At 41.9% G+C, this 11,931-nt stretch overlaps 2 protein-coding genes across 10 annotated transcripts in view; both read right to left on the bottom strand.

Annotated features, from left to right (window-relative positions):
• The window catches only part of LOC115251747 (homeodomain-interacting protein kinase 2-like), a 3,529-nt gene extending 1,182 nt beyond the window's left edge, over positions 1-2,347 (bottom strand). For both annotated transcript variants that reach the window (XR_003890269.1, XM_029845198.1), the window contains exons 1-6: positions 1,842-2,347; positions 883-1,102; positions 612-803; positions 343-524; positions 137-260; positions 1-31 (exon numbers count right to left, since the gene is read on the bottom strand). The exon at positions 1-31 is cut by the window's left edge and continues 89 nt beyond it. Coding sequence is in view for 1 of the 2 variants with exons in the window: in XM_029845198.1 (XP_029701058.1) it covers positions 1-31; positions 137-260; positions 343-524; positions 612-803; positions 883-1,102; positions 1,842-1,852 (760 nt within the window). In the remaining variant the exon portion in view is untranslated. The remainder of the gene's footprint in view (positions 32-136; positions 261-342; positions 525-611; positions 804-882; positions 1,103-1,841) is intronic.
• Positions 2,348-8,149: 5,802 nt separating this feature from the next.
• Positions 8,150-11,931, bottom strand: part of pkhd1l1.1 (PKHD1 like 1, tandem duplicate 1) — a 33,273-nt gene continuing 29,491 nt past the window's right edge. For all 8 annotated transcript variants that reach the window (XM_029845088.1, XM_029845091.1, XM_029845092.1 and 5 more), the window contains 8 exons: positions 11,652-11,816; positions 11,422-11,579; positions 11,151-11,286; positions 10,253-10,597; positions 10,026-10,177; positions 9,800-9,946; positions 9,298-9,451; positions 8,150-8,687 (listed from right to left, as the gene is read on the bottom strand). In XM_029845088.1, the coding sequence (XP_029700948.1) occupies positions 8,446-8,687; positions 9,298-9,451; positions 9,800-9,946; positions 10,026-10,177; positions 10,253-10,597; positions 11,151-11,286; positions 11,422-11,579; positions 11,652-11,816 (1,499 nt within the window). In that variant the 3' untranslated portion in view covers positions 8,150-8,445. The remainder of the gene's footprint in view (positions 8,688-9,297; positions 9,452-9,799; positions 9,947-10,025; positions 10,178-10,252; positions 10,598-11,150; positions 11,287-11,421; positions 11,580-11,651; positions 11,817-11,931) is intronic.

Genomic DNA, 11,931 nt, shown 5'->3' with positions numbered 1-11,931 from the left:
GTTGACCTAGTAGCTCCACAATGCTCCTCATCTGTGGGTAAAGAAAACACCACATCACAATATTCACCAAAAAGTTTGTTGCAGAAAAGTTGAAAAAAAGAATGAAGTAAACTACAAATACTACAAATATACTTACCACGTCATACTCATTGTACCCATCAAACAGCCGATTCCCAAGGTGTAACTTTCCAACCACACAGCCCAAAGACCAAATGTCCACAGCCTCTGTCAACGGAAGACCCAAAAGGACCTCTGGAGACCTTATAAAAGGGTGTTAATTTGCTTTTTACAGTTGGTTGTTTATAGATTTCCAGGATTTTAAACATTTGTAAAAATAATTACCTGAAACAGAGGGCCTGTATAACTGAGCCCTGTGGTATAGTGGATGCAACCCCAGCAAGGCCAAAGTCAATAAGTTTGACTCTGAAAGGCTGCTTTTCATGGTCCACTAACATAATATTGTCCAGCTTTATGTCACAGTGTGTCAGTCCCACGCTCCTCAGAGACTGAAGTGCAATTGCAAGCTTAAAGAAAATAAAACACTTTCATAATACTTTTTCAACATTAGATCAAAGGACTATTAATGAAAAAGGAAGTGCAGCGAGACATACCTGTTGGACAATAAATCTGATTGCGTTTAGAGGCAGAGGACGAAAATTGTTCTCCTCCATGAAGTCAAAGAGACTTTTGTCCAGGTACTCAAAGACGAAACAGAAATATCCTCTGTCAAAAAAGGCTGCGTGAATCTGGACAATGTTGCATATTTCTGGATCCAGTCTTTGAAGCCTTAGCAGGGCTTGAATCTAAGAAAACAAATGTCAAAGTTCACCTTAATTAAAACACATATAGGGGCAAATAGGAGCAAAAGTTGTTGTTACATACTTCCTGCTCTACACAATCATAGTAATCTTCTTCTTTCTTTATGACTTTGACTGCCACAGTCTTGTTGTCTCTCAACCTTATACATTTGACTACTTTGCCAAATGCACCCTCTCCCAGAATGGACTGCACCAGATAATTGGTTTGTCTGGAATAGAGTATACTTCCAATTTCCACTATGTTGTGCTCGTATGCAGATGGATATGGACACAAATGTTGGTAGCTATTTTAGAAGAGAGAAGAAAAAAGATTTAAAAAAGTCTCCTTTTCAATCAAAATGGAGTACAGAAATTCTAGGGAAACACTGATCTCATGACAAGTTGGAGTCATTATTAATTATCAAGCATAACAGGAAATTTATTAAGGTCGTCTTCAGTATCATTGATCACCTTAAGCTTCCCCTCACTGCACAGTGCCCCATTTACCAAAGGACTAAGCCACCCTAACAACTGTATCCAAAGATATACGATGCCTGCTATTTCTCCCCTGACACCATGAAAATAACCCATAATTTCTAGTTTTGTTGCAGAAACTTTATGAGCCGCTTCACACATAAAGCTGCAGTAGAACAGCAATAAAAGGGATGTACGGGACTTCCAGTTGATTTGGGGACATGGGTTATGATTACATTTTTGAAGATCTTGTCTGCCAATTTTGTCGGCCGATATCTGCTGTCACTCTATTCTCAAAATAAAATGATTTCATGTTCATTTCCAGACCACAATATCAAATTTTCACCACACCTCATGTGTGTGTGTGCATTGCCATGATTTTTTGTGCATGGGTAAGGGTATATAATAAAAATATAACTTGTCCAATGCTCAGACCCTAAAAAAATCATTACAGAGAAAGTCAGTCAGGTCCACCATTTTGTCAAAAATCTGCAATCTCTACAAGGCCAGACATTTTATGTTTAGCTAATGTAAATTTCCTTGCCAAATAATTAAATGATCAAAACTTACCAGTGTGCCATCTTTTGTGTAGTGCTGAGTAGTATGTTTGTTATGACTCTACAAACCAGAATATTTCCAAGCAGAATGAAACAGCCAAAGTTATTTCTATCTTAAAACCTGACCTGTAATGTCAAATTGTAGACCGGTTTCTCTATTACCCCAATCCTCAAAAATACTGGATAAAAATTACCAATGTTAGACTCTGTCCGTTCATACCAAAGCACCAAAGTGTTTTTTAAAAAAAAATATTTTTGTCTGTCTATCATGTTCAAAGATCAAAGACATGATATCCCTGTACCCACAACCCCTCTGTCACCCTTTGTCATTTTATAAAATATTGGAAAGTTTAACAATAGAAAACTATAGTTTGTGTGATAGTAGACTCTCCTCTCCCCCATAGATTTCAATGGAAAATGACAAAATGGAGAGAAAATCCAAATCTCAAAGTCAGCTGCTCAGTGGCAGGAGAGAGACAGCAGCAACATTGTTAAGTTGGACTGTGATTATGCAAAAACAATGTTGGACAATGTGGTATTCTATGGTCCCCTCAACTGTCTGGCCAGCGATAAAATGTTTAGCCGCATGTCATCGCTTCGTCGCTGGCTGTCATGGTGGTGCCCCGAAAATCAGGTGTCCTCTGTTGACAATTGGAACATTTTTTTGGGAAAACCTGGTCTGATTAGGAGAGACGGTGTCCATCCCACCCGGGATGGTGCCTCTCTCATTTCTAGTAACTTGGCCAAATCTATTACACCCAAAAGGACCTGACAAATCAGGGTCCCGACCAGGATGCAGAGTTGTGGTCTTACACACTTCTCTGCTGTTTCCATAGAACCCTCATCCACCAACAATAACATGTTTAACACTATAGAGGTAGTCTCTGTTCCATGATTAAAAGTTCACCAAGCACAGAGCAAGGGAGCAGTCAATCACCATAAACTTATTAAAATTAATACCAACGCACAAATAGGAGAAACTACCAGCACAATTAAATGGCTGGAAAAAGGCTGGACTGGACAAGCAACACAAGGCAGCTGTACAAGAAGACCCAGAGCAGGATGTACTTCCTGAGGAGACTCAGATCCTTCAACATCTGCAGGAAACTCCTCTGGATGTTCTACCAGTCTGTGGTCGCCAGCGTCCTGTCCTACGCTGTGGTGTGCTGGGGGGGGAGTGTGACAAAAGCGGACCTCTCCAGGCTGGAGAAGCTGATCAGGCGGGCCAGCTCGGTGGTGGGGATGAAGCTGAAACCTCTGGCGACAGTGGCAGAGAGGAGAACTACTGACAAACTGCGGAGCATCATGGACAATGTCCGCCACCCTCTGCACACTGTCATCCACAGCCAGAGAAGCCTGATCAGCCAGAGGCTGCGCCTCCCCAAGTTCAGAACAAACAGACTGGGGAACTCATTCATCCCCTGAGCCATCAGACTGTTCAACTCCTCACTGGGGGGGAGGAGGGCCAACAGAAGGACTGGAACAACACTGCAATAACACAATACTGGGACATCCATTCATTCATTCATTCAGTTCATTTATTTACATTTTTATAGTTTTATTTTTTATATTTATATTCTATTTTTAATTTATTCTATTTTATTTCTTATTTTATTCTATTTTTATTATCTTTAATTGGTTTTTATGGTGTGTAATGGTGGTGGGTAATTTTGTACAGTGCTGTACGTTTCTTTGGGGAGATGCTAATTTCCCTAATGGACACCCCCTAAAGGGATCAATAAAATACTCTGATTCTGATTCTGATGTGGACTGTTAAATATTAGATTTAATTTGTGTAAATCCCTGTTCGTGCATGACCTGATAGCGGATAATCACATTGATTTATTCTGTCTTACTGAGACCTGGCTTCAGGAGGAGGAGTATGTTAGCTTAAATGAATCTACTCCTATTCATCTTAATTATCATATTCCTCGTGGTACTGGTCGAGGAGGGGGAGTGGCAGCAATCTATCACTCCAAGTTAATAATTAATCCTAGACCAAACACAGCTCCATTGGCATCACCCATCTGAACCGGAGGACAGAAAAGCCACTTTGTAGTTGTATATCGGCCCCCTGCTGGACCACATTCAGAGTTCCTGTCTGAGTTCTCTTCTAATCTGACTTGGTCCTCAGAACAGATAAAGTCATTATTATTGGAGACTTTAACATTCATGTAGACATTGTAAATGACAGCTTTAAAAATGAATAACAAAGATGTTAACCTAATAATTCGATGACCCTCTAATTATTATAGTTTGTTTGTCTAGGATAGTAACTGCAACTACAGAATTAATAATAAGCTTTTTCAAAGAGGAAGGTTTTAAGTCTAATCTTCAAATTAGAGATGGAGTCAGCCTCCCGTACCTGGACAGGGAGCTGGTAGTCCACATTTAATTGTGATGTTAATTTCTCCAATTTGTGGTTTGCTATTAATTTTAATAAGTTTATGGTGATTGACCGCTCCCCTGCTCTGTGACTAAACATTTCATTGCTGGCCAGATTGGGGGAGGGGACCAGAGAATGCTAGAGAGTAAGACATTGTTTTTGCGTAATTGCACACTGACTCTATAGTAATTTTGGTGACCTCCGACTGACGAAGCCAGGTGTCGTTTGCTCCGACGTGAATGATAACTTTACTGAATTTACGTTTACTTATCGCCAGCAGCTTTAGATTGGCTTCTATGTCACCCGCTCTGGCCCCCGGAATGCACCTAACTATGGTTGCTGGAGTCGGCTTCATGTCGTGCAAAACAGAGTTGCCAATTACCAGAGTTGGTTTCTCAGCGGGTGTGTCGCCGAGTGGGGAAAAACAATGAGCCACGGGAAGCAGTTGGTGGTGCACCGTGGGCCTTTGGTTTGGGCTATGCTTCCTGTGAAAAGTCACCCAGCTGCCCTGGCTAGCCGGCTGCTGCCGGTGGACAGCTAGCTGTAGCTACGCTAGGCAGCTCCACAGCAGCTACCTTCTCCTGGCTACCTGATGCAACTCCAAACAACTCCAAGTTGCGGAACCATGTCTCAAGCTTGCTAAGTCTCGCCTCCGGAGCCATTAATAAACTACACTTTCTGACAGGCCTCTGTCACCCCACTGGGAAATGGTCTCTCCTCTCCTCTCCTCTCCTCTCCTCTCCTCTCCTCTCCTCTCCTCTCCTCTCCTCTCCTCTCCCCTCCTCCTCTCTCTCTACCCAGCCGGCCATCAGCAGGAGGGTCCCCCTACATGAGCCTTGTCCTGCTCAAGGTTTCTTCCTGTTAAAGGGAAGTTTTTCCTTGCCACTGTTGCTTGTTTGGGGTCTGGCCCTGGGATTCTGTAAAGCGCTTGGAAACAATTTTGATTGTAAAAGACGCTATATAAATAAAAATAGATTGATTGATTGATTGATTGATTGATTGATTGATTGACTGACCTATTCCCGTCACTAAAGGAGGCAGAAGAATAAATAAACACCAAGACTAAGACTGGGTGTTCATCCAGGTCATCAAGAAAAAGTGCTGTACAATCAGCCTTGGGATGGGCCATTCCAAAGCCCAATCACACTACTCTCAGACTGTGCCAGTGTGTGTATGTGATTGTCCCCTTGCTGCAAGAGAATGAACTTTGTCTGCTTTATGATCTTAAAATTCAATAAAGGAGATAATATGTACGTTGGAGTCAAAATAGGAGTTCTGTTTTAGTTTCTTTTAGTTATGGCAGTGTTCTAGTGTAAGAGCATGGGAACATAAGTTTGAAGATCTTTTTAGCAGTTAGGTCGGCATTTTTCACATAACCGGAGATGTTTCAAGGTGCCTGCAGCACCACCTTTATTGTTTCAAAGACCTGCACCCCATGTAATCATTTGGGCATTTTGTCTGTGTAGATTCTCAATCATCCAGGTCATTGTATCCAAGGTAGTTTTCTATGTCAACTGGACTGGGTTTCTTCTCTTGAAGACGTTTCGCCTTCTATCCAGAAGGCTTCTTCAGTTCTGAAACTAAAAAAATTTCAGAACTGAAGAAGCCTTCTGGATATTTGGGCATTTTGGTATCTTGCTCAAGGGTAATTCCGCACATGGTAAAAATTGCTATTGTTCACATTGTTGAAGACATGACTATCGTTGTTATCTTAAAATGCTTTACTTCAGCCAAGGAGGTTATCGTGCACTGCCACAGTAAATTTTGGCAAATTAAGGAAATTTTTGTGGTGTACACATGTCTGCGTGCAGTGTGTTCAGTAAAGCATTCTTCATTGAAGAGGTTTTTTTTTCCCACTACCCTGTTCATTTTCTTACATTTTCCTTTTTTTTTTCTTCTTCTTTAGAAACTTTCCTGTGTTAATATTCCCATGAACCTTTTTGTTTCCCTACATTTTTCTCAAATGACCCAACTGTATATCACTCAATTTCCACCTTTTTGGAAAATAAACATTTTCAAAGATGACTGAGGCCACCACACAATGTAAAAGGTTCCAAGGAGTTTCCCCTGCACTCAAAAAGACCTCAGTTTCCTGGGTGGGAAGAGTGGGCTTTGACCCTACCAGTCCAGAGAGGCCATGATGTGGGACCAGGCAGGTTTATTGTTCAGATTAACACCCAGGTAACTGAAGATGTCGCCCTCTCAATGTCTGTAAACTGAATGCTCGTCAGCGCAGGTAGAGAATGTTATCGTCTGTACCACCTACTCCATACAAATTATTTACTTAATGATGATAGCACATTGCAATACACAAACACAGTAAAAGCATGCATTTTTAGACATACTATGTAATGTCCTCAAGACATCATGGTGCAAATCATTCTTGCTTTGGTCTTATTTTCTAAACAAATTCACATCTCTTCATTAAATGTTCTTAGATTGGGATCTCCAGTTATGAGGATTTGTTGACTTTTTCAAAGCTTCACTGAACAAATGTCTATTAAAATGGTCCATGCAAAATACTACTTGAGTGCTAATTAGTTCTCTCATTAAAAATGTTAATCACTATTTGGTAAATAAATCAGAAAAAACATGCCATGTAGAATATCAATTACCTGATAAATATCAGTAATAAAGAGTCATATGTTCCTAAACTCTAAAAGCTTCTTGCTCCTAAAGAACTAGTTGTGGTACAATTTCCCTCTTGTGGTTAATTCTAGTCATAATATGTGACTCTTAAGTACTATAAAATTCCTTCTAAAAATGTTTGATTCCCAGAACATTCTGAATGCATTCACATTTGGTTGCGTGACGTATGGCTAGTTTTTGAATGCCCCGTGATTTCAGCAGATGTGTCATGATTCTGTTTGCTGCTTCTCTTGCTGTTGCTTTATACCTCCCCTAGAGGGCGTGGTTTCAGACTTGTGCTCCTTCCACACCTGCACACCTGTGATTGGGAGCCCTCTTAAGCAGCCAACACCAGCGATCATTAACTGAAATTTTGAGCTCTCTTCAGTTGCTATCCGCTCATGTTTCCAGCTTATTTCTTCAAGTGACTCTGGCTTCCTCAGCCCACTCTCCTGGTCTATCAGACTCTGTGCCAGCTTGGCTCCCCAGATGCCAGTGTCGTTGTTGTCTGTCGCACCCTGCAAGCCTCACATTCCCATTTTCAACTGTTACTTTGGTGAAGTAGGATGGTGTGGCAGTTTCTTGTTACAGTTTATAGAAAGACAAATTATCATACTTAGTGGGTCATCTAATTATTAGGTTAACATCTTAGTTATGCTGCTATAGGCCGAGGCCGCTGGGGTCCAGAAACATGATCACCTGACAGGCCTCTGTCACTTCTGGGAAATGGTCTCCTCTTCTCTCCTCTCCTCTCCTCTCCTCTCCTCTCCTCTCCTCTCCTCTCCTCTCCTCTCCTCTCCTCTCCTCTCCTCTCCTCTCCTCTCCTCTCCTCTCCTCTCCTCTCCCTTTACCCAGCCCCCCATCAGCAGGAGGGTCCCCCTACATGAGCCTGGTCCTGCTCAAGGTTTCTTCCTGTTAAAGGGGAGTTTTTCCTTGCCACTGTTGCTTGTCTGGGGTCAGGCCCTGGGATTCTGGAAAGCGCCTTGAAACAATTTTGATTGTAACAGACACTATATAAATCAAGATTGATTGGTTGATTGATTGATTGATTGATTGATTGATTGATTGATTGATTGGCCTGGTTTAAACCTCAATGGGTTCCCCAAGGACTTCTTTTCGGACCAGAGCCCCAGTTCACCTCTGAAGCCTGTAAGTGCTGTAGCAATGTGGGGGCTACGGTGATACCACCCTCAGTGGAATGGCCAGACTGAGAGGGCCACCGTCCCTTGTTGGGTTGCCACATAATTTACTACAGCACATTTGAGTCACTGTTGTACAAATATTGTAAATAAAGCCAATCATAATAATACCTTGACAGAAAAATAATATTTATTGAACAAAGAACACAGATAAAGACATGTCCTGGCTTCATTCACCTTGAAGTCAACCCTATTGCATCAGTTCCCAAAGTAAAAACTTAAGCTATATGATTAAAATCTGAAATTTGTGAAACAAGCAGAAAAAAGATGAGAGCTCTTCTATTCTGCTTTTTGCTTCTATTTGTTGACAAAAACAATCATCAAAATTCTTAAATCTTCTGTGTAAAGTGTACAAAGTTTGAGAGAAAAAAAGAATCCTTCATAAAATGTGCTTTCAGTGCTCTCTAGATGGAGTTGCAGACCACAGAGTAGATCACAGTGATCAGACAAAGGCAACCAGCAGATAGGACGCTACCTGAGCCAAAAATGCTGTTGTCGGTCGTGGGCGATGGCTCATGTGTGGTTATGGGCTTGGTTGAGTTGCTGGTTGTCATAGGGGGCTGTGTGGTGGAAATGTTTCTGACATTGAAGCTTCTAGACTGAGCAGCCCAATCTTTTAGGGTAAAGGCCATGGTCAGATTCTCACCTGCAGGGAGATAACAAGGGAGTGTTTCAGAAAGTGCACATGGTTTAGACCTAAATAAATAAATGTATCATGTCTTCTTCTGCTTCCTCCCTTTTGGGGTCACAGGGAGGATACACAAAGGGCAGAGTTAGGGTCCAACCCTGGACCCTAACTCAGTTCATCTCAGGGCCCTATATGAGCATTTTGTGGGTTTGTTACCCTGCTGAAGGGTACCTGGTGAAGGTGTTCTGGCACCTCCCACTACTACCAGAACACCTTTTTTTTGTCTGCCCCGTGGCTTGAACCAAGAACCCTCCGCTTCTCAGCCTACTTCCCGACTAAGCTACCACTGCCTCTGTGTAGCATATTCATGAAATAAAAATATCCCATAAGAATAGTAATTAAGAGATGGTGACTGTTACTAATGTTCCTCAGTAAATTATTCCCCCCCCCCCCCCTAAAAACAGTACTTACACATGTAAAATATATGTTTTAACATTTTCCTTTGTGATTCTGTTATATATTTTTAACATACTGTAAAATATTGGCTATGCTCCTAGCATAAACCTTATAAATATTCATTTTTGTTATAATAATTCAGCTACCACATCTCATAAATGTGCAGCCATACCGCTGTGTAGGATAGACAGGTCACTGAAATTTGCCCAGCAGCTTTTGAAGAGGAGGGTGGTGTTTCCAAACAGGCCACTGATGCTGTTCCCGATGGCATCCTGCAGACTGGCTGTTACAGTCAGAGTTGTCACTCCCACTGCAACACAGTTGCCCTGCAGACAGCAACAATAGGTGCAACATATTGATTTGTCTTTAATATCAATGTCAGACAAAAATGGTTTGACATCCACTTATCATCAAACCCTGCATGCTATTGATGCACAGTTCTAACTGCTCAACTCTTTAAAATTCCTTACATGTACTTTTTAGTACAACATCAGGCTCCCAACCATTTTGTAGTTTAATGTTACATTTGACTCTAACACTGAAGACAGATAAAGAGGAGAAGATCTTCAAACAGGTTCTTTACAATCACTTAACTTAGAATAATAAAAAAAAACACAACACACCCCATGAAGTCAAAAGTTAAACCACTTAATCATTTTGCAAAATAGCCCCACCTGCTCATCCACAGCCATGAGACTGGGCTGCTGGTACAGTGGACCAACAAACTCTCCAGCTATCGGCTCCACTATCAGCAGCAGGTTGTTCACGCTGGACACATAGCTCACTGTCGGCTCTTCTCTGGTGACCTCCGTTGTGGTCTCCTGAGGCAGAAAAGCAGAAAACCGTGAGCCAATGACGACTTGTTGAAAAAAAGGGGTATTTACTCAGTGGACACATTACCTCTTTCCAACTGTCATCTGATGATGATGGAGGCGGTGGTATCAGACCCATGGAAGAAACGTTGAAGCCGATGGACTGACTGAGATTTCCAGAGACTGCAGCCTGTCCCAGATTATCAGCAAGGCTTTTAAGCAAGGTGAAGTCCTCCTCATCTGAGATGGAACCACAGGATGCATGTTAGTCTGTCAGAGTCCAGAGATACATTCAGGAGAGGTTCTCCCACATACTGTCAGTACTGTTGCCCATCTGCTGCACTGGCGGCTTCTTAATCTCCACCTCCACCTTCAGGCCCACAGATCTCTTCCTGCGTCGAGCGCTTCCACCCTCTCGAATGATTTGGGTGATTCTGATCATATCTGGGGGAACTTTGAGGAAAGTGGCGAGGTTTTGGACCAGGTTCTCTCCAAAGAATTCATCCTCAGTCATAGCAGGGAGCTCAAAGGCGATGACGAGAACCGGGGAAGTTCGGACCTCCACTGGCTGGGAGCCTCTCAACAGTACCTTCAGCATCTTGTAATCCTGGTCAAAGTAGTTCGTTCCCAAAATGGCACTAAGTTGAGGAACATACTGACCTAATTTGATACAACAGAAAAGCAGATAATATGTCATGTAACAATGATCGGGAGACAGAGGTGGACACCTGCCTGTCCTTCGACGGAAACTAATTTGCTTGTTTGAGATTTGACTGGCTGGCATAATTTATAAAGTAAAGCAAACTTTGTTGACTTTTTGAGCTTTTTCCCCTTGAATAAAATAAGGCTAACAGCTATCTCAACCAGCACAAGCAAATTGTGTACATCACAAAATGTATTCATCTGCCCTTTGGACCATCTTCAACATTTCCTGAAAATGTCCTTAAAATCCACGCTTAACGGAATTATTTAGATTAAAAAACAGCAACAAACAGACAAACAAGCAGAAACTGGCTGTCACATAACCTCCACCTTGGCAGAGGTAAGTCTAAAATAGGTTTTGATTATTAAAAAAAAGTCTTTTTAGTCTCATCCATAAGCTGCAACTAAAAGTCTCTCCATAATTTAATTCAAGATGTAAGTAGCTCTAACAGAGTTAAAACTACAAAGGAATATTGAGCAAACTCAAGCTTTGAGTGTTTAGCATTAGTACCTGGGTGAGTTGGCTTTTTCAGGATGTAGTCAGTGTTGTCAGCATTCCACTCTGCATTAGTCGGAGCCACCAGGACATTGTCAGCGTAAACATCCAAACGTTGAGGTTTGGAGTAGAATACACTCACCAAGACGCTCTGCAGAAAAACATACACACCAATTTAAAAAGAAATGGCCTCACTGTGATTTTTATGGCTGTGATTGTGCTGTTAAAACACAGAAACTAAAGTGACACTGAGGGCAAAGCTGCACTCTTCAGCTTGCACACTGACCTCAGCTGGATCAGCATTGAGCATCATGAGGCGAAGTTTCTGCGGGCTGATGCTGCTGAAAAAGATGTCAAAAGAATGGTTGGTGGCGATGATGCTGTGGAAGAGAGACACTCTCTTTTGGCAGGTGTAGCCTGCACACCACCCGTGATCCTGAGGACCTAAGCACAGTGAGACACATTGAGCACACAACCACTTCATCATGCCCACTATTTCTACAAAAAACCTCCTACCGTTGATCAGATCCACAAAGCCGTCTCCTAAAACAGCAACAGGAGACAAACGTCTGGTCTCCGTGTCAGCATCAAGACTCTCGATCACAAGCATCCTGTAATCCAACCCAGTACACTTGTATCCCTGCCAGGTCCTCATGTACTCACAGTCTTTCCTGATCACACCTGAACACAAATGAGAAAACAACACAACATAAAAAAACACAATAATCACAAGAAATAACACAAAATAGAATCAAACCTAAGAGCAGAAATAAGACAAAAAAAACCAGTAATGCTC

This window comes from Takifugu rubripes, chromosome 12, assembly GCF_901000725.2.
Source record: "Takifugu rubripes chromosome 12, fTakRub1.2, whole genome shotgun sequence".
Taxonomy (NCBI): domain Eukaryota; kingdom Metazoa; phylum Chordata; class Actinopteri; order Tetraodontiformes; family Tetraodontidae; genus Takifugu; species Takifugu rubripes.
This window is presented reverse-complemented; position numbering and strand designations above follow the sequence as displayed.